The sequence below is a fragment of the Erpetoichthys calabaricus genome, chromosome 2, assembly GCF_900747795.2.
Source record: "Erpetoichthys calabaricus chromosome 2, fErpCal1.3, whole genome shotgun sequence".
Taxonomy (NCBI): domain Eukaryota; kingdom Metazoa; phylum Chordata; class Cladistia; order Polypteriformes; family Polypteridae; genus Erpetoichthys; species Erpetoichthys calabaricus.
This window is the reverse complement of record NC_041395.2, coordinates 60,469,635-60,493,681: the sequence shown is the minus strand read 5'-3', so window position 1 is coordinate 60,493,681 and position 24,047 is coordinate 60,469,635. Positions and strand designations below refer to the sequence as shown.

The window sequence follows — 24,047 nt, the reverse complement described above, 5'->3', positions numbered from 1 at the left end:
AGTTAAATCTTGCTCTTGATTGGGAGGGACCTGCAGATACGAAGCCAGATATATTTCACAACCTCTGATGAACACACTATAGTTGAGTGCTTGTGAAGATGTTTGATCTGTTGCTAGCTTCTACCCAAATGAATAGGACAGATACCTGTATGTACCCATAAAAATTAAATTTTCTTACTTGTTCAATGTTGGAGCTGGAATAGTTTTAACATATACAACCAACAGGAAATCTGCACTTGTACTCCAAGTTTTGTGTCATTATGTGTAACTACAACAGCAGCACTTGGGAGAATGAAGTCTGTTCAGTGTTGACAGCATGCTGTGATATAGATCAAATCATAATGATATACAAGACACAAAATGTGCCCGAGTCTCTCAATGTTTTTACAACTGTTTAATTCAATGCCCCACACCTCATCTTTGGATCTACTGACTTCCCTGTTAATTAAAATTATGGGCCATGGCCTCTAAAAATGTATTAAGCGCCCAAAATCAAGGTTTGTGTCACAAAATTGCATTGCAAATATGTGTAAACTGTATTCGTGATAAACCTGTACATCCTGTAATATCTATAACATTTAATAATTATTTACATCACAAATCAAGGGCATACAAAAATAATTTACCTGTACTTAATGCAACTTTTATTTACAAAATATTACGTCATGCCATGCTTCATGATTCCTTCATAGAGCCTAGGTTTCAAGCTTTACATGTATAAGTTGACATATGAAAGACGAACAAGCAAGCAATTAAGAACCTTGAAGATTAAGAGCTCAAAACACAAATAAGCTAAAACATTTTACTACAATTTTGAAAAAAGCTAAAATATCTAAAAAGGAAGGACAAAGTACATTGATATTACAGCAGTTAGCACAAACTGTACACAAACTCTACACATGACTTATCTTTATCTCTTTAGTTGTTAGAAGCCTACATATGTACAATTGTGCCACAATACGTAACCAAAAGAAGTCCACAATATTATACATAAAACATGTTTATACACAAAGGCCAAAAAACTTGGCCAGCAGCTACCAAAATATTCTCCTTAGCTTAAACAGGAGAGGCTAATATAAGGTTTATTTACGATTGCTCTTTATTCTTTCAAGCCTCTTTTTCAAGTCATCAAGATTAGTGGAAGATGACATGGTACCCATACTCTGTAAATGTGACTGGGTAGATTCAAGTTCCTGAGAAAAGTGGTCTCGTGATTCCTTTAGCTGAGACAATTTGCTGTGCAACATGTCTGTAGAAGATGCAACAGTTGGGCCCAGTGGTTTTGAAAGCAATGGTGTAACAGTTGGTCTGTCCTCTTGCTGCTGGAACAGATTTTTAAACAGGCTTTAATAACTGTTACCCTAAAAGTAAGTATCTGCTACCCCCCCCCCCCCCCCCCCCAATTTCAGTGAAGAGTATTATACATTTATGTGGCTGAAATATGAAGTTACCTTTGTGTTATTCTCTAGACCATGCCGTTGCCGGAGTATTTTCAGTCTCTCCATGTAAACCTCAGGTTTGACATCCTCCCCATTAGTGCTTATTGATGTAGAGGAAGCTGAAGTAGGGATGAACTTGGTTTCATTGTTTTGAGAAGTAACTCCTGTTACAAGTATTAAGTACATAGAGATATTAAGCAGAGAGTTACAAAATAAAAGACAAACTAAGTTAGCTTGAACTGCCCAAGTTAGACTTTTTAATGTAGATTTCAAAAAATTTTGGATGCTTTTTTTCTATAAGTTTACATATACAACAAAGCTACTTTTACAAATATTCACAACTTTCTCTTTATGTAGCTGGTTTAAGGGTCCTGAGGCAGAAACTATCTGAGACTAAGGCCAGGTAAAATCTGTGCGTCTTGGGGACAATTGTTCTCCTTTCTGCACTACTGAGCTTTGATCTGAACTGCACCTTCCTCACCTCAGTACTGGAGTTCTGCACGAACAGAAGAGAATAAATCAAAAATTCCACAGTGGCCAAAGAAATGTGGACAATATAGGACTATAAAAAAATACCCAAAAGGCATTATTATGCTAGAAAGTGACCTGAATGGAATCCAAATGCAAGAACCTTTCTAGATGTATGGCACAGGGCCCAACTCTATTACTGCACAAACCTAATTGTTAAACAAGTGTTCCAGCCTTGCAAGAAAGAAAAGTAAAAACTATACACTGACTTGAACTTCACCTTGATCTTTGAAGGTATCTACTATGAGCAAGGTGCATGACTGCAGAGACAACAATTACAGCTTTTGAGACAAAACTAGGATATTGTCTGAACTATTAAGCTTTCCAATTAAAAGGTGAAACAAAATGTATTACAATCAGCTTTGACATTTTGTTTGGAATCACTTCACCTGCAGATCTTACATATTCGTAGTACCAGTGCCACGAAAGACAGGCCAAGTTGGGCATTACGGGGATAAAAACAAAAATTGAGTCACACCTGAGGCATGAGCTAAAAGCCCCAAGATACAAGATGAAAGAGTAAAAAAGCAGTTGAGGTACCAGCCACAAAGCATAACAATGGCAAATGCAGATTCTGAAATATTCGTTTAACACTGCAGAGGTCAAAAAGGTGGCTAATAAAAAGTGTCTACTGATTTCAGTACTGTGAGAAATACCACATCTGTCGACATCTAACCCTGACTTTTCAATGCTTTAATATCAGAATGACAAGTTTCAAAAGAAATTGATAAAATCTATTATAAAAAAAACAAACAAAAAAAAACCATCTTGGAAGGAGACGTGATTTTCTCTGAGACACTAACGTCCCACGAGACAAGGTAGTGAGACAAAAGGACAGCTGCTGTAAAGGCGTTTAAATGATTGACGCACACAGCGTGACAAGCAGAACATGCAGCTTGACAGCAGCTGATCCGACCGCCCACCCACCCCCTCTTCACAATGCGAGACGTATTAAGATTTCAGACTAATCTGCCAAATTATGATACTAACATTTAACATTAGAAAAATATGTTCTATGCCCAACAAAAAAGGCACATGTAGATGGCCTTGGTATTAAGGAGGGAAGATGTCGGGTAATCGCTTTTGAAGCAGGTCATAGGTGAGATGCATGATTAATGATTGTTATGGTTTTGGAACAAATTACCTAGACCAAAAATGTAACAGCACTTAACTGAAAAGTCAAAACCATCTAAAAACCAAACGTTTAATGATCTTTTTTCTCTCTATATAAAAACATTTAATAATCTTATCCATAGCAGCAACAATTAAACATTATAAATATTTTAGAACAGTTTAACACGATTACCTGGATTTGTGGTTTGCACTCTTCCTTTCCGTTCTCTTTCACGCTGTATAGTACGGAGTCCTCCTTCCACATAGCTCTGGAAGAACTGAGATGTGTTTTTCAGAAAGGGTTCAATATCTGCATCCGAATATTTCTGCTTGTACTCATAAAGCTCGGTTAAGCCCTGTGAAGAGTTATTTATATTATTCATATTATTTATATTACATCTTGCCTGAAGAAGGGGCCTGAGTTGCCTCGAAAGCTTGCATATTGTAATCTTTTTAGTTAGCCAATAAAAGGTGTCATTTTGCTTGGCTTTTCTTTATATTATTCAGTAATCCATATCTTAAAAAATGCTCAAAAACAAAACAAAAAAAACAAATGGAAAAAAAAAAAAAAGGATCAACTAGCTACTTGTTTTGGGTGACAAATGGCTAAAACTAAAAACAAATTAAGTTCTGTACTGCATGCCCCACGATATATTCCATTTCTCAAATCAAAGCATGAATATTTATATTAAAAGTATATATCTTAATACATAATTCACCTGCCTCCTCACTCACTCACTCAAGTCCGTCCGTCCGAAGCCGAATGCACAGTCGCAGCTGCGCGAAAAACCTTACCAGAACGACATCCAACTCCAACATCGTGGCAGGCGGAAGATTTACGGCCGCAAAAATTCAAAGAGAAAGGCAACTTTGATTAAAGCTCTACAGGCCTGAAAGGTGATTTCGACTACAGCTCGAGGCCTAATTGCGCATTCTGATTCAATTACGCATTCATTCAATACACCTATATCAGGTTTGTGGTGCTTATACTTATTACTATTCCATATTGTACTGGAACAATCATCATTCAATACAATACTATAGGCCTGGAAAATTAATCAACTAACAGTACAAGCCTGTACAGTAATGAGTAAAGCGGACTACAATCATTACAAAACAACTTCTTCGTTACTTATCATTTGTTCTTCATACACTGCTGGCACAAACTTGTGCCCGTTTCATCTTACGTTGTCGAAACGGGCTCTTAATCAAAAGAAATTAAAAAATTGGTGTGGTTACAAATGTTCTTGTGCTTTACTTAATTTTTTTCCTTTGTGTAGAATTATTGACTTAACTAACTTCTGAAGGTGCGTCTGCAAACCATGAAGCGCTAATGACTTGTGACATCTCGCTTAAAAGACACTGAGGGAAACTAAACTGCAGCTGTAACGAATGTGACTTGAAAACAGCTTTTCACAAAAATAAGACTTTTGTATGCACAAAGTGATGTGATCATTGAGAAAGAATAATGAGCTGAAGATCATAATGTCTTCAATGAACATTAAAAACATGGGCACAACTGCTGCTAATTTCTGCATTAAACATAACATTTTTCCCCAGTTATGCTAGGTCTTACTGAGGCTAAAAGACCCAATGACCATACTCCCCCTCTTTTAACAAAACAAATCTACTGTGAGCATGTTTTACAATTTAAATAACTGAATACATTAAATATTGCATTGCAACAGTCTTTAGCCATTTCCTTTTTTGAGAGTGGTAAGAGATACTATAGTGTATGTCTATTGACATTTAAACGGAACATGCAGGGTGCAGCAGTTTGCGTACTTGCCTTTAATATTTAAACATGTATTTTTGTCACTATTTTGACATGGTCTAAGCTGTTTGCAGTAAATTACTCGACAGATTTGCTACCCAATTTGGGGTCATAGTCCTAATACCTCACCATTATAACACCATCACAACCTGTCAGGCACTGATCCCGATCTAAATTTGCAGTTGGATAAGTCGGTTTTTGACAGTGCAACTTTGATCAAGTATACTTTAAAATTAAACTATATTAGGAAACAGTTACCTCTTTTGTATTTTCTTTGGAACCAATTTTTTTAAAGATTTCTGCAAGGATGTCGCTCACTCTCGACTTCGATACCTTTTCTTCCTGTTAACAAAACAATGACATTAAGACAACACTCTGAAATTTACAAAGTCTATAATACAGATGAAAACAATGATAAATTAGCAACTTACCTAGGGGTAATAGGAAACAAAGAAGCATTAAAAAAGTATCTGCTTAAAGAGTGACATTCATTTCAAATAACTTTACTCACTTCAGGAATACACCAAATTAAAAAATATTTTTCACCCATTTACAGTAAGTTGCATTCTTTTGTTTCAAGCAAAGATTTCCTATTACAATTAATACATATTCATAAGCCTTAAAACAATGGTTGTAAGTGCAGATTCTGCCATAACATTGCTAGTATTACTACTTCAAATGGAAAGCAGCATGTCTACTAATGACAGTTTTTGGAACTAACCTATAAGTTACACAGTACATAATTAAATTCACAAAATGAAGACACCAGAGAATTAATCACCTGGCAAAAATAATAAGCCTTTACAAAACTTGTGGCAGAATTCTGAGCACTTTTTAAAATGTGTTAACATGCATGTCATGCCAGGCTGCATGCGTTGACAAAAATTATGGCTCAGAACAAGTTTAACAAACATTCTAATTTAGTTCTCATTTGTGAAATGACCAAGATCTTCTACAATTGAGACGTTATTTACTGATGGTAGAATAATTGAGTTTTGGTTATATATACCCATTATATTCTACCTACTATATCTGCAGAGTTGGTAAACAAAAGCATTCTTGCACGGACCTCACACGTCTATTTACAGAAACACCAGAATATCAGACAAGAGATGTCCTGTAGTATATTAAGAGTATTTCCATTTAAATGCAACGGTTACAACTTAGGTCCAGAGAACAATCCTTTAAATCCCCTTTACCTTTCTGCAACCATTATTGTGAGTTATAATTTTGACACGCAACTACAGAACTCTACTTTTTTTTCCCAATCTCACATTTACTATATATCAGTCAAGTGCAAACAGTTTTAGAATATGCTGAACAATGATTCTGGACAACTCTCATAATTAAGGTGTGTGATGTCTACAGGTACAATATATACTGTTAAGTGGTGGCATTGTCAACACATTTGACATAACTACTGGGGTTGGAAAATGCAATATTTGTAGCTATTTGTTTGAATGCCTACCGTACATAAAACTTTGGACAGGAGCAAAAGACTGGAGGATATGGATCAAAAAGTCAGCATAAATCATTTTCGGTAATTTATTTACACTAGAATAAGATTTTCAATAAAAATACAATTCAAGAGAATGTACATAGAATTAAAACATTCAAACATTGCTTGAACTTTGTATACAATAAATAAAAATACAAAGTAAATAAAAAGTACTGCAGTACTCGAATTTAGATCTTTATTCTTAACAGTACTTATGCAACCAATTACTTCTGAATAGCTGAACAGTGCCATTATTAAATAAGATACAGTACATACACATAGGTACTGGAAGTATGTCAATGCCAAATGTCTAGGAGGGAGATATGTCATTTGGTCTTGATGAACAAAACTTGTGGTTTTCAAGACCTTGGTTCCTGGAGTTTCCTTTCTTTGTTGCCATGTTGCCCTAGCTATTGCTAGAAAAAATAATGACCATCACCTTGTCATTTGTAGGATAATAGGTAATGGTTTTATCTAAGATTCTCTGTGCATCTTATTTTAAATGTCATTATTTCAGCAGCAAATTAAATTAGTGTTCATTATATACAGATATTTTAATGTTATTGGTATTTTTTTGTAAATTGGCTTGAGCTACACAATTTTTCAATATGCCTCATTATTCTGAAGTGTTAACTCATTTATATACATAAGAGGATAACTGTTAATTACCCTTTCGGAAATCGGGAAAGGATGATAGTACACAAAGGAACTGCACAAGAAAATTTGGTTAAATAAATAAAAGATATGAGACTGAAACTATACCAGTTTAATTGCCCCTTTCTCAGTCTCCTTGTCTGATTTAATGGTGGTTGAATCCATAGTATTTTTAACAGCTCTCCGAAGATGTGCTTCAAGTTCTGACTCATTTTTATTTTCTATCATTGTTAAGTGATCCAAGACCTGAAGACAGAAACAAATCAACATTCAAAAAGCTAGTGATTTTTACACAGTAAAAAGGACCACGATCCATCTAATCTTTTTTCTTTTTTACCTTTGCACCTTCCAGTCTGCAGAGCGTATGCAACAGTGTCTTTAAGGTCCTGAGTGGTGTATCACTTTTCATTTGCTTTAACTTATCTTTTGGAAAAACTCTCATGAAATTATGGATATCTAATAAAATTCTATCCAGATTAAGGCTGTGGATTGATTCTGGAAGAAGACGAACCATACGCCAGAGGCACTGTAAAAAAAAAAAAAAAAAAAAAAAAAAAAAATAAAAAAATCATATCTAAAAGGACAGTGTGAAATTTATTGTACAAAACTTTTTAAAAAAATACCTTCATTACAAGCTCACAAAATTTTGGTGAGCTTGCAGTTGCGAGTAAGCTATCCTGAAGAAGTGCAATTAGAGCGCTAAAAGAAAAAAAAAAAGTTTATTTTAATGTACTTTGCAATTAAAATTCGAATTTAAATTTACCAAAAATATATGAAAACTAATTGATTCTAGTGAGTGGAATGAAGAACATGCCACAAAATGTTTCATTTACAAGTTATGCAAAAAGATTCTTACTTTAAACTCAAAAAATTCAAAATGCCCATTTTTATTTTCATCACATTTTAACCTTGTACAAAATTTTCAAATAATCAGGGCTTATTTTAACATTGTTACTTAATGATTTTCCAAGCAGTGCACATTTTACCTGCTTGCAATCAATCATAAATCTTTTGATACTAGAATGCACACAAAGTAAATTAAATTTATGTGAAGAGGGTAATAACTAATGCGTATTTAACAACAATGTCCATTACTTTATATCGACTTTTTTTAGCACTGCCATAAAGTGAACTATGGAGGCCATTGTAAATGGGCTTAGGGACTGAATGCTGAATATGACAAACACTTAAATAACCTTTACAATGTTTATTGTGAATATGCATATTAGTATTATAAAAACACTAGATTAAGCCAAAAAAAGATTTCTATGCAATCAGAAAGTGAGGAGCACTATATTTTACCACACATATAATAGTTAAGAAACTGCTTTATGAAAAGCTAGAATTATCAGTGGCCTTGATACTTTTAAAAAGAAATTTAGGTATAAGACTTGAAAATTGCAAAGCTTATAAATGTGCTCACTCCAGATTTAATGACAAAATAAAAGGATTCATTAGGTAATGCAAACATTTATAATACACTATTGTATCTATGGCTGGTAAAACATAGGTTTGATGTCAGCATCCAATGAACTATACAGCAGTGCAGCAGAGCATTTCTAAATATGAACAGAGAAATCAATGATATGGAACATTTGACAAACCACAATTAAAAGCAGGCCACATAATCACACTACAGCAAAAACTCCAATGAGAGTTTTTTCAATCTTATGTTAGTTATACAAAATGGTGGCAAATCACCCCTGTTGACAATATTGACCTTTATCAATGAGATGTATGATACTTTGGGAGATATTTTCAGCAAAAAAGGAAATGAAAATTATAATTCTAAAATGAAATGCAATCTCTTTTTTGCCATATATTCTTCAAAGTCTATGCACAAAGAAGCGGAGAAGTTAGTCTCGGGCAAAGAAGAGCATTTATTTATTTATTTTTGAAACACCTGTGTGGAGTTTGCATGTTCTCCCCATGTCTGCATGGGTTTCCTCCGGGCGCTCCGGTTTCCTCCCACAGTCCAAAGACATGCAGGTTAGGTGGATTGGCGATTCTAAATTGGCCCTAGTGTGTGCTTGGTGTGTGTCCTGCGGTGGGTTGGCACCCTGCCTAGGATTGGTTCCTGCCTTGTGCCCTGTGTTGGCTGGGATTGGCTCCAGCAGACCCCCGTGACCTTGTGTTCGGATTGAGCAGGTTGGAAAATGGATGGATGGATGAAAAACAACAGCCATCTTTCCGGTGGCAGCTGGAACTCTAATCTTGCTATAACTCTAAAGTGGGGATTGCATTTTCATTATGACACTAACACACCAAGATGAGGCTGGAAAGTGAAAAAGACAAAAAGATGATTTTATTTTTAAAATTATCACAAATGACTTGTGTGTGGAAAATGGAATTGCAAACGGCTGTCATTTTTTTATTTGTGAGTAGACTTTATAAAATAAACAGCAAGAGATTATTGCAGTTTCATTTTAAAATTATAATTTATTTCCTTTTTTGCAGAAAATACCCCCTATACCGATAAGTTCTATGAGAACATTCAATTTAACTACTTAGTGGATTGACAGCATTTTTGTATTTCAGAAGGCAATTTTACATGCCCAAGAATGTTCTGGATCACGCAAGCACATGAGCTTTCAAAGGGTTTATAAAAAAATTTTGGAATGTGCAGAATACTTAGAGAAAACATTCATGTGGTACTCTGAGATCGGACACTTTAACATCGCAAAGGCATTGCTTCAGTGATCTCTTGGAAGCTGTCAGCCCCCATTTTAGAGAGATTTATGCCAAACCCATGCAACTTTGTCATAACTAATGCAGACCCAGGATACAGGCTATTCTGATGCAGACATGAAATCACTAACACAAAATATTCCATATACAGATGGAGTGAGCAACTTATAAAAATAGATTGTTCACCTACAAAAAATAATGCTGTGTTTTCCACATTACTTCCAGAATCAGCCCATTTATATTTCTGAACGTTGTCATTAGTAAAATGGATAGCTCTCTATTTCTTAAAAAGAACATTAGGACTGTTTTTCTCTACTCCACTGCTATGCTGTTTAATTCAGCCTTGAATGTAAAATGGCTGAATTGCCGTTGTTTAATGAGAAAGCATTTGTTTGAGTTGCTTAAAGTTCTAGGATGAAACACTACAACTGTTAAATAGAAAGAGAAGTTTGACTCCATATGTTATTCCTTGACCACACTATACCCACTCCTTAATATTGCTGATTTCGTCTACATTTGTGAATTACAGTTAGAAAGATGCAATGCTATATTGTCTTATTTCTCTTTACTAAATTATTTTATCTAAGGCATAATCTCATTTTTGTGATGGCTAAGTTTTCAAGTGTCACATTGGTTAAAACTGCAGTTTTCACCAGTGTCTTTTAAGCAACAAAGTTATAAGCATTTCATGCTTTAAATGCCCCATGGCACAAAAGTAGAATACAAATATTTAAACTGCTTATACAGTACATTAGACACACTTGTAGCACAATTTTTCTTTCAAATTCATTCAAATACATTTCAATATGAATTTTCAGATATTAGATACTTTGTAATAATAAGGTGTCAGGTCTGTCTTACACATTCATATGTATACAACATTATATGCAATGCCATCTTTCATATCTAATTGTCCAGGAAGTGAAGAAATTTTTTCCAAAGCAACAATCTCAAGGAATTAAACTGCTGCTGTGCTAAAACAATAGGAATTTGTTCCCTACTACTGTCAAAGTAGCATGCAGATTTGTCAAGAGAGTGCACTATTGTTAAAAACAAAGAACATTTAAGACTATTGCCTATAAACTCTTCCTATTTAAGGATCAGGTATCCAGCAGATGCCATTTATTTTAATGATTCTACAGGATCTGTAAAAGTACAATGTTCAATGTTACATTTCAATGAAGTGCTCATCTGTCTAGCCCCGTTTTTGTCTATTTCTCCAAACACATTAAAATTAAGCCAAGGCCCCAGAAATATACCCTATTGGCATCTTGAAAGTGTTGGTCCCTAATGGATCTGAAATTGTGGACTCACTTAAAGCAATATCTCAAAACTTTACTAGCTAAATAAACCTTTAGGTCACTGCATTTACCCTGAATCCAGTACTGCAGAGAAATGTTGAAATTAATACAGTAGTATTATTCTGATATAAAACTGCATATACTTCAATATGGGATGTTTCTTCAAAGTCATGATGTGCAATCTTATTATGTACACCTCATATAACTTGCAGCTCTACATTTACAAGATTGAGATTGCGAGCTTGGTTCATGTTTACAAATTCATCTGTCTAGGTTTATACAGTTTGTATGCACTAAATATTTTCTTCGTTACTAGCTCTCTTCCTCCTTTTTGTAGATTAGTGCAGCATCACTGAAGAGGACCATGGCAGAGTTTTGCTTCCTGTAAGTGGATACGTGAGCTGATAAGGACTGCCTTCATATGCAAATTTAAATGAAAATATGGGAGATAAAACACACAAAATGCCAATGCAATCAGAATGCATTACATCTATGTTTTGACAAAAAAATTGTTTTCTTAATAATCAATTTTAATTAATAATTTTCATCTCTGCATTGCAATAGTACAAGAACTGATACATAAAACACACAGCCCCACTCCAGACATCAATGAGTAAAATTTCGATGCAGTCCTCTATAGAGTTTCACACTGCCCCCACAAAGCCATAAGATCATTCGCAATCTCAAGTCCCCTATTACCACAATCAGACCATTATAAAATGTTTCTGAAAAACCTTGTAAACTATTGGAAATAAATCCAAAAAGTATGGTATAATTCAAATTAATGTTATTAACATCAAGGATAAAGTTTGTTTTAACATAGCATACTTTATTAGAACTGCTGCTAAGACAGCACATATTTTCACACATTGCTTGGAATTTGTGGTAATTATTTTGATTGACACCTGAACATTGTGTGGAATCTGTACATCCAGCCTATTTCTAAGTGGGTTTTCCTCTGAGCACCAGTGTTTTTCCTTTCATACTTAACACAAATTTGGGAAAGATGACAGTATGTTACTTATTTAAAAATATATAGAGAAACACACCAGTAACCTAAAGAACTTTTTTATGCTTTTGATTTGCAAAGACAGATGTGAAATGGAAAATGTGTATTAAGCATGCAGACTACTATGGCAAACCTGTTATTGCTGCTAATTTACCTTAAAATATTGGTCTGATCAGACTTTTCCAAAACTTTAACAACAAGCAAGTTAACAGATCTGATTAGCTGCTGTCCATCTTCTAGGTCTTCTACTCTTGTGTCCAACATTAGAGTAATCAAACCATGCATTAAGTCTTTAAGCACTCCCATGGAAGCTTGTCGAGCCAGGCCTTCCATCTGAAACAGCTTTACATAAATATATAAAAAAAAAAAGGAAGAGTTTGTAAAAACAATCTAGTTATTTGATAGAATATATAAATGCATTCCTGCTTTGGTAGAAGTACTACAAAAATTGGACTAACTTTTCCAAATTGGACTCCTTTCTGGACACACGCACTTAAGATGTTAAGACAACACTTCAAGAAATAGTGACAAGTAAAATATTTGCACCATTAAAAGCATCTAGCTCTGAGAATTATATATAAAAAAAAAAATTCTATTAAAATTCCAAAATCACTTACAGTAATCCCTCGCTATATCGCACTTCGACTTTTGCGGCTTCACTCTATTGCAGATTTTATATGTAAGCATATCTAAATATATAACGCAGATTTTTCGCTGCTTCGCGGGTTTCTGTGGATAATGGGTCTTTTTATTTCTGGTACGTGCTTCCTCAGTTGGTTTGCCCAGTTGATTTCATACAAGGGACGCTACTGGCGGATGGCTGAGAAGCTACCCAATCAGAGCACGCAGTTAAGTTCCTGTGTGCTGATTGGCTCAGCGACGGAGCACCGAATTCGGTTCCGCTGCGTTAACCGGGAAGTCTCATCTCGCTCATTCCGCATCAACGTGTTTCGCTGTGTAAAGAGTTAACTTTTGTGCTCTTTTGTGTTTATCTTTGTGCATAGTCAAGACCTTCATTACGGCTCCAAAACGATCTGCTACTGCTTCAGGGGTCGTGCCCAAGCGACAACGGAAGATGCTAACGATTGCCAAAAAGGTAAACGTTTTGGATATGTTGAAGGGAACAGCTACACCGCTGCAAGACGCCATCAATGAGTCCACGATTCTTTTCATTTAAAAAGAAGGAAAAGAATATAAGATCTAAGGCCGCAGTGTCCTTTAACCAGAGCGCAAAACGAGTTGTAAGTGGACGTAATAAGGCAGTAGTTCGGATGGAATCTGCTTTAGGGATTTGGATTGAAGACTGCTGGAAGGAAAACAAAGGTGGTGCTACACAGTCGCCTGAAGAGGCTCCTTTAGAAGAGCTGTAACGCTCTCCTTTGTTGTGCAGTAAAATTAAACTCATCGTTATCGGACAAGTCGTTGTGTCATTGTTGGTGAGTAACCATAATTAATTTTCTACGACATAGTACATGTACGTACGTTTAGTGTCACTGTACACACATTTTATTGTATACAATTTTTCTTGCATTGTACGTATTTATTGCTGGTGGCCTGTCTATCGTAATGGCTGTAACATATGTGATATCGGAGACGCTCGATATTTTTAAAATAATATTTAGGTTTTACTGCATATAAACTTTACATACATAAGATATTAAGTAAGAATCATTGAAATTAAGAGAATAAAAAAGGGTTTATGCTGTATAACTGTGTGGGAAATGTTTATAAGAGTGTGGGAGAGTTTACAAGGGCTTAAAATATATAAAAATAACCATATAAACATGGTTTTTACTTTGCGGATTTACACCTTTAGTGGGGGGTTCTGGAACGCAACCCCCACGATCGAGGAGGGTTCACTCTATTTCAATATTGAAATCACTGGTATAAGCTATCAGGGTTGCCAAAAACCACATTTTTGCAAAGGTCTCTTTATATCAACATTTACCAAGGCCTGTATCTAAATGTCCATCAATATGTACATCGGTTGATAATTTAACCTGTAACAATATGAAAATCATGCTTTTTACTCTCAAGAGTATCAGCAGGTGAAAGCAGTGATTTCCTCTATTTACATGTTATTAAGAATAAGGCTCCATTGAATACAGTGGTAAATGCATACACTACTGTCTTATACATTAATCGATTGGGTCAGAGTTGCCAAGCACCATGCAGAACTAGAATGATGTTTCTTGGCACTCAAGAGCTCTGTACAAAGGTATTCAGAGAGTGGATGAATATATGCTGCATCTTTTAATCATCTTCTATATTTCTCCCCTTGCTTTTACACATTTATGTGCTCTGGTACTTTCCTTGTTTGACATTTTGAGGCAAATTTTAAAAGTTGGGGATTTGGGGGTATTGTGGGTTGGGTACAAGGGGGAAGGTTCTTCCACAAAAAGTATGTAAAATACTGCTTTAGGATGCAATTGTTTTGACTTTTAAAATTTGTGACTATGTGAGAGCAAGCTCAATAATTCAGCCTGTCCTGCAAGCAGTCACCAGTAAAATTTGCAGAGAGTGCTGATGGAAATCAATCTCCTGGACTGTTACATGCATTGCAGTGATAAATGAAAAATCTGTACTGATAGGTTTCATACGGACTGAAGCTTGAAACTTACTTTCACAAATTACAAAGGATACCACCAAGGGCTAATCATGGATAGATTTGTTACCCGTTTAAACAAAGGAATGAGTAGTTTGACCCATGAATGTACTTCACCTTCACCAAATGGGAATGAAGACAAGTGTGCAACAGCAGAAGTATGACTGGTCAATGCGAAAACTGATGGTTGACGATGCTTGGTGTTAAGAATTTGTGTGGCTAAAATACAAGGAGCAGTAGCAAGCAACTGTTTCAGGATTAACTTACTGTTCCTGGGGTAGTGAATTCACACTGCAACACAATGAAGGCACAAATGTACTGGGCACTTGCTATCTGGCTACCTGGAAATTGTTTGAGATTTTGTTAAATATGCCAAACATTAAAACGATAGTGGAACATGAGGCCACCAAGTTTTACTGCTGCTTTGGCATGTGTTGCTTCAAAAGGCAAATCAGACATTGAGGCTGTACAAAAAAAATGCAGAGATGCCAGAAGCTATAGCACAAATATACAAAACTGCTTTTCAAGTACCCAAAAATCAGTGTCCATTCATTGATTGTGTCTGACAATTTGGACTGTGCAACAGTTTAGGGATGAATCTTGGATAGTATTATACTACTGATGTTGTGTGCTGAATTCTCAGACTATTGATGAAACAATTTGCAACAACCAGTGTACCATGTTTAAAGATTTTGTTCTATTCAATACTCTGGTGTTAGGACTGATGCATCTGCTTCTGTTAGTGAAAAAGAGAGAGTGTGCCTACATAACTATAAAGAGGGTAGTACTCTTGGCACAGATTGCGCTGCCATTTGGGGCAAAAGCTCTGGAATTGTTACAAGAATGAAACTGACATCTTGCTGTGCAAGCAATATAATGCATAGCACCTAGTTAAAAGCACACACTGTATTAAAAAGAAAACCAAGCCAAAAAAAAAAAAAAAAAAAAATCTGTACATTTATTTTTGCTTTTAAGATGAGGCAGCTAGTTATTGGGCCATCTTTTACAGATCTGTGTATTTACTGTCATGAAAGGCGAAGTTTTCTTCAGATAAAATTGATTAAAGCTTTCCTCAGCTGTCAGCCTAGTCCTTATATCAGAGCAGATGCTGAAGAGCATCTCTCACCATACTATGGGTGTAAAATTAGCCAAAAACAATGGCAGAAATATATTAAAACAAGTATATATTCTAATATATTTGAAAATGGGTTAAATATTCCAAGTGCCACACCTGTGTTTGTGCTAATTTTACAATATTTTCAACCTGCTCATAATGCATTTATAAAGCAAGAACTGCTTATGACTTATGAAGTTTATTGTGAAGAGTCATATGAATGGCTATGCATTCAAGTGTCACATCTGGAAAAAAAACCAGGATTTGCTATATGCTATATTTTGGACCTTCTGTTCTTTACTTTTTAAAATCTTATCACAATTTAGAAATCGATACAACTGCATAAAAGGCTGTTTAAAAAGTCCAAGTATATTTTATGAGTCAACTGTTGTATGAATAACAGGTCCACTATAACTCCCATACTGAATGGTAATAAGGCAGAGTTTACAACTCAAGAGAGCAGTTTTGGTTTCAGTGGTACAGAAAATATCTGGACACTTATGATCAAAGAGATGACACAATGTATTTAAATGCTTACAGGAAGACAGTAAGAGGAGCTGCCAGCTGTAATTTTGAAAATGATCTCTTCAGCAAGATAGAAAGGAGTTTTGCAAAAACTTATTTATCTGCGGGTGGAAATACTGACATAAGGAAAAATTTACAATTTAGGATAGTTAATAATACTACGGGCATAAACATATCTTGACTTATTATTTTAAATTGACAAGACAAATTGTAAATTTAAATTTAGGATTAAAACCATAAACAAAAAAATATTCTTCACAATTTACCATGACAACCTATTTATTAGAGAAAACTAAAGTTTTTTTTTTTTTTTTAATGTTTGTTATAAAACTAAATCTTGAGACGAGACTATTGCCAAGAGATTTTTTTTCAAGTCCCGCCCACCACTCAACCATTTTCAACCATGTCCACGGACCACTCACCTCTCAATCATGTGAAAGCTTTTGTCAGATACAGTTCCTGCGCTCTCAGCTCTTATAAATTTTTTCGTTTTACTCATTTTAAGTTCCCAATAAAAGAAGACTTATTATGTCCAAATTTTATTCCAAAGGGTTATCAACAGAAGAAATGAGTACATAAGCAATCCTAGCACAGAGAAACTATGAAGTCAAACGAACGTGAAAATTGTTGATTGGTCACACAGCAAATTGGTTAAATGCGTATCAATAGACTATGGTGAAACAGTTGGTGGTGATAATGCGGCAGATGAAAACATCAACTTACAATATTCCGTAGAATATCTACAACCATTAACACCGTCCGGTCTTCCACCGGCCAAATTACTGGTGAAAGAAGGATGTATCGTAATGTTATTGTGTAATTTATGTATGAGTGATGGGCTATGCAATAGGACAAGATTAGTTGTATTCAAACTTGGTCAAACAATTCTGACATGTAAAATTTTAACAGGCTACAGGAAAGGTAATGTAGTACATCTTCCACAGTTAACATTAGACACCAAGGAGATCTTGATATGCCATTCGTATTATAACATTTACAGTTTCCCATTAGAATAGCTTTTGCTATGACAACTAAATCACGGACACACATTCGAAAAAGTCGATTCATTAGAGAGAAAGAAATGATATTCAGTCACGGGCAGTTATACATTGCATTGTCACGATGCAAGTCCAAACACAATCAAAATTCAATGTGCTATTAACTTTTCGTCAATTCAAAAATTTTTACTAAAGTTTTACAGTAAAAGTAAGTTTAAAAAGAATGTGCATGTTAATTTCAAAGACAAACAGAGGTATTCGTTGCATCATACGTTTTTGTTCTAACACAACATGAAATCATTTTCTTTCAATTTGTTACGTTTTACTATTTTTTACTATGGTTAATTACTCACTGTAATGTAAAATAGTTCTATTATGCATATGTAACAATTCCCATTAAAATAATCTATTTAAATTGTACATCTGCTTCCCCATACGTGAGCGGCAGATCCGCGAATGGCTAGCACGTACCACCCACCAGAGGGTTGTCGAGCTAAGCGAGCAGGGGGCAGAGCCCCCTAGTATTGAAAATATTTAAAATTGAAAAAATCAAATTTGACATACAAAACAAGTAGATTCAGAGCATTCAAGTATGCAAACAAAAGAAGGCCCAACACATTCACAAATTCCCCCCCCCCCCCAAAAACACTTACCGATATAAGATTGCCTATGATACAGCTGTAAAGTTTAACAATTTCATCTTTATCCAATTTTTCATCAGCCATGTGCGTATTGTAGATAAGGCGAAGCTGTAAACAAGTTGTAACCAGGAACTGGTCGATGTGCCCAGACATTGCTTCTGCTTTATCCTCTTGGCGCAGCACTTCATCAATCTGTAAGATTTTAGAATAAGAGCAACCCGTCTTTAAAATTTCTCAAAATAATTGAACTTGAAATAAATTGAATATTTTTTTCAACAAATAGCCTAGTTGCTATAATCTTCCTTTTGTGTTAATATACACCATCACTTGTAACTGCTACTAAGGATAGATATTAAGAAGACTGAAAAGAGCCACTAAATTTACATGTTTATTTACTGGTTTGCATAGATTAGAGGATTTGATTACCGGATTAGATTTTAAACATAACACTGGAACTTTACAAATTAGATTAAAAAAAAATCTTTGATTGAATGATGAAATGTGCATTACTGGAAATAAGATATACATAAATCAGTAGACCTTGTTCTAAGTGAATTCACTCCCTCAACAAAAGGCGACTACAGAAAGTAATACAAACTCAGTACCACCTACCAACTTTTGGATATGAAAAACTGGCATCTATGATATACTCATGAAGTATCTCTCTGTCGATCTGAACCAGGCACATTATCATGGCTAAATATCAAAATTTTGAGCAACTGAATACTACAGTACATGTCCCAAAGCTATTAATACAAATCACATCCATCAAGTAACGTCACTTTTCTTGCCAGCGGTTTAGACATTAATGGCTGTGTGTTGAGATATTTTGAGGGGACAGCAAATTTACACTGTTCTACAAGCTGTACATTGACTACTTTATATTGTATTAAAGTGTCATATCTTCCGTGTTGTCCCATGAAAAGGTACAATAAAATATTTACAAAAATGTGACGGGTGTACTTTTGTGAGATATTATACACATACAATATATATATTATATGGTAAATTCAATTGATTGCACAGGATTTGGAAAGGCACACACCTGTCTATATAAGGTCCTACAGTTGACAGTTCATGTCAGAGCACAAACCAAGCATGAAGTCAAAGGAATTGTCTGTAGACCTCCGAGACAGGATTGTCTCGAGGCACAATACTTTCCGGATGCACTGTATATTACATATACACACACATACACACATACTGTATATATATTACATACATACACACATATACACATACACACAATTATATTCATACACATACAATCATGGCTGAAATTATCGGCACCTCTGGAATTTTCCCAGAAAATGCACCATTTCTCCCAGAAAATTGTTGCAATTACAAATGTTTTGGTAAACACATATTTCCTTCCTTTATGTGCATTGGAACAACACAAAAAGCAGAAAAAAATGCCAAATCTGACATATCACACAGAACTCCAAAAATGGGCTGGACAAAATTATTAACACCTTTTCAAAACTGTGGATAAATCGTTTTATTTCAAGCATATGATGCTCGTTTGAACTCACCTGTGGCAAGAAACAGGTGCTGGCAATATAGCAATCACACCCGAAGCCAGTTAAAATGGAGAAAAGCTGACTTAACCTTTCTGTTGTGTGTGTGAGTGTACCACACTAAGCATGGAGAACAGAAAGAAGAGCAGAGAATTGACTGAGGACTTGAGAACAAAAACTGTGGAAAAATATCAATCTCAAGGCTACAAGTCCATCTCCAGAGATCTTCATGTTCCTTTGTCCACTGTGCGCAACATAAATCAAGAAGTTCACAACACATGGCACTGTAGCTAATCTGCCTGGACGTGGACTGAAGAAAAAAACTGATAAAAGTCTGCAACGAAGGATAGTCTGAATGGTGGATAAACAGCCCCAATCAACTTCAAAACATATTCAAACTGTTCTGCAGACTCAGGGTGCAACAGTGTCAGCTCAAACTATCCGTTGACATCTAAACGAAATGAAACGCTATGGCAGGAGAGCCAGGAGGACCCAACTGCTGACACAGAAACATAAAAAAGCCAGGAGTTTGCCAAAATGTACTTGAGGAAGCCAAAATCCTTCTGGGCGAACGTCTTGTGGACAGATGAGACCAAGGTAGAGCTTTTTGGTAAAGCTCATCATTCTACTGTTTACAGAAAATGGAATGAGGCCTACGAAGAAAAGAACACAGTACCTACAGTCAAACATGGTGGAGGTTCTAAGATGTTTTAGGGATGTTTTGCTGCCTCTGGCACTGGATGCCTTGACTGTGTGCAAGGAATCATGAAATCTGAAGACTACCAAAAGATATTGGGCACAATTTAGGGCCCAGTGTCAGAAAGCTGGGTCTACGTCAGAGGTCATGGGTGTTCCAGCAGGACAATGACCCCAAACATATCTTTAAAAGCACCCAGAAATGGATGAAGACAAAGCGCTGGAGAGTTCTGAAGTGGCCAGCAATGAGTCCGGATCTAAATCCAATTGAACACTTATGGAGAGATCTCAAAATTGCTGTTGGGAGAAGGCACCCTTCAAATCTGAGAGACCTTGAGCAGTTTGCAAAAGAAGAGTGGTTGGAAATTCCAGTTGAGAGGTGTAACAAGTTTGTTGATGATTATAGGAAGTGCTTACCGTAGATACTCGCATATTAGTCGATCTCACAGATAAGTCGAGTGTATTGTTTAAGCCGAAAATTACGAAATTTGTTATGACCCGCGTATAAGTCGAGGGTAAAACTTGACAGCTATCAGAGATAGAGGGCGACAATCAGCTGTTAATGGCGACAAAACTCACTGTCACGTCACAGGCATTCCCCTCTGTGCTTAGAGAAATGCTAGACTCGTTGATTCGGCAACTAATCCTTGTGTATTGCGTGAGTTGCGAAATGTAAACAAAGGCAAGATGGCGTCGATATGTCACAAGGGAGCGAAGCGAGTGCAGAAAAGAAAACACTCGGCAGACGATGTTTTGCACATTATCGCGGAGTCGGACTCTGACTTTTCAGAATCGGATTTTATTGACAGTGATCAGGAATCGAGCAAGAGAGTGAGAAGCCAGCATCAGCTGATCGGACACCAGCCAATGCCGCCCCAGCTGATCGGCTGTCAGCTGAACGCATTTGCACAGCCGATGCAGCTACGGCAAGATTCGCGTGGGAGGAATACCCAGACATTGATCCGAACTGGCTACCGGAGTTCACAAGACAGCATGACTTGCTGTAGGACATGACAGATCACCCACTGCTGGACTACTTCAGGCTGCTCTGTCCTGATGCTGCTTTTCAGCTACTGTCAGACGAGACAAACAGGTAGTCAGAGATAGAGAGCGACAATCAGCTGTTAATGGCAACAAAACTCACTGTCACATCACAGGCATTCCCTCTGTGCTTGGAGAAATGCTAGACTCGTTGACTCGGCAACTAATCCTTGCGTGTGCGTGAGTTACTAAATGTAAACAAATTTAAACAAAGGCAAGATGGCGTCGATATGTAACGAGGGAGCGAAGCGAGTGCAGAAAAGAAAACACTCGGCAGACGATGTTTTGCACATTATCGCTGAGTCGGACTCTGATTTTTCAGAATCGGATTTTATTGACAGTGATCAGGAATTGAGCAAGAGAGTGAGAAGCCATCATTAGCTGATCTGACAACAGCCGATGCCGCGCCAGCTGATCGCATTCACGCAGCCGATGCACCTACCGGACTTCACAAGACAGCATGGCTTGCTGTTGGACACAACAGATCACCCGCTGCTGGACTACTTCAGGCTGCGCTCTCCTGATGCTGCTTTTCAGCTACTGTCAGACGAGACAAACAGGTAGGCAGAGAAATTTTTTGAATCGTGGGCTGCGCTTGCATCGCATTGATAGCGTGTGTTGCCTTGGTTCTTTTGATTCCAAATCTGGTTGCACGTGTCAGCTAATGGTATGTTTGTTATCCAAAACCTGCAAAAGCTAATGCTCAGATTCAAGTATTTCACAGTTTAAAGAATTATTTAATGAAATTAGAAAAAAAACTAGCTAATTAGCAATAGTATTGCTGGCTTATAATTATTTCAAAGACCATGGGAAACGGCAGATGACCAGTGACTTAACACCGTGAAGCGTTGAGTGTACAATGTCATTACCCAAATTCTATGGACAACTGTGTTGCCCCGCGGATAAGTCGATTCTGTTTTTTTGAATGAATTTTAAGGCATAAATTTTTCGACTTATACGCGAGTATCTACGGTAATATCAGTTATTTTTTCCAAAGGGCGTGCAACCAAATATTAAGTTGAGGGTGCCAATAATTTTGTCCAGCCCGGTTTTTGAGTTGTGTGTGAAATGTCAGATTTGGCTTTTGTTCTGTTTTTTTGTGTTGTTCCAATGCACTTAAAGGAAATAAACAGGTGTACTGTATACCAAAACATTTGTAATTGCAACAATTTTCTGGGAGAAATGTTGCATTTTCTGGGAAAATTCCAGGGGTGCCGATAATTTCGGCCATGGCTATATACATACATATATATATATATATATACATACATATATACACATATACATACATACACATACATACATACACATATACATATATACATATACATACATACATATATACATATATACATACATACACATATACATACATACATATATACATACACATATACATATACACATATACATATACATACATACACATATACATACATACACATATACATACATACACATATATACATATACATACATACACATATACATATATACATACATACACATATACATATATATACATACACATATACATATATACATACATACACATATACATATATATACATACACATATACATATATATACATACACATATACATATATATACATATACATACACATATACATATATATACATATACATACACATACACATATATATACATATACATACACATACATATACATACACATATACATACATATACATACACATATACATATATATATACATATACATACACATATACATATATATATACATATACATACATATACATATACATATATACATATACATACATACACATACATATATATACACATCCATCCATTGTCCAACCCGCTGAATCCGAACACAGGGTCACGGGGGGTCTGCCGGAGCCAATCCCAGCCAACACAGGGCAGGAACCAATCCTGGGCAGGGTGCCAACCCACCGCAGGACACACACAAACACACCCACACACCAAGCACACACTAGGGCCAATTTAGAATCGCCAATCCACCTAACCTGCATATCTTTGGACTGTGGGAGGAAACCGGAGCGCCCGGAGGAAACCCACGCAGACATGGGGAGAACATGCAAAAACCACACAGGGAGGACCCGGGAAGCAAACCCGGGTCTCCTAACTGAGAGGCAGCAGCACACACACACACACTAATAAAAGGCAAAGCCCTCACTGACTCACTCACTCACTCATCACTAATTCTCCAACTTCCCGTGTAGGTGGAAGGCTGAAATTTGGCAGACTTATTCCTTACAGCTTACTTACAAACGTTAGGCAGGTTTCATTTCGAAATTCAAAGCGTGACAGTCATAACTGGAACCTTTTTTGTCCATATACTGTAATGGACTGCAGCTCACTGGCCGTGGGAGGCGGAGTTGCGTATCGCGTCATCACGCCTCCCACGTAATCACGTGAACTGACTGTGAACGCAGTACGTAGAAAACAAGGAAGAGCCCCAAAGAGCGCTGAAGAAAACATTCATTACACAATTGAGAAGGCAGCGAAACAATAATAAGCAAGCGAGTGACGCATACAAGTATATTCATAAGTGTAGCTAAGGCGGAAACAAAGCACGGTGTAAACCGTTAATTTAAACTAAGTTTGGCAAGACTGCTTTTCTCCTGTACAACTATACGTTGCATTCTCAACAGTAAGCTTGCACGACTTGGTCATATTACAACCGGAGTGCCGAACTGACAACGTGGTATACAAAGAGAACTATAACAATCGTAATAAATGAACAATAAAACAGCGGAGAACCCGTGGATTAAATAAAAAGGCTTCTTCCTTAAAGGATGGCCTTATATGGCATTCGTTTATAAAACAGCGGAGAAGCTGTGTAAAGACTGCTTCACAAAAAAACAGCAGAGCGCCTTATATGAGCAGGCAGTCA

General features: G+C 36.3%; 1 protein-coding gene across 1 annotated transcript in view; it reads right to left on the bottom strand.

Moving 5' to 3' along the window:
- Positions 1-621: 621 nt before the first annotated feature.
- The window catches only part of ckap5 (cytoskeleton associated protein 5), a 112,837-nt gene continuing 89,411 nt past the window's right edge, over positions 622-24,047 (bottom strand). Inside the window, 9 exon segments of the mRNA XM_028793839.2 lie at positions 622-1,322; positions 1,452-1,603; positions 3,274-3,436; positions 5,113-5,196; positions 7,115-7,252; positions 7,344-7,532; positions 7,630-7,705; positions 12,159-12,346; positions 17,900-18,079. Of these exon segments, the coding sequence (XP_028649672.2) occupies positions 1,083-1,322; positions 1,452-1,603; positions 3,274-3,436; positions 5,113-5,196; positions 7,115-7,252; positions 7,344-7,532; positions 7,630-7,705; positions 12,159-12,346; positions 17,900-18,079 (1,410 nt within the window). The 3' untranslated portion in view covers positions 622-1,082.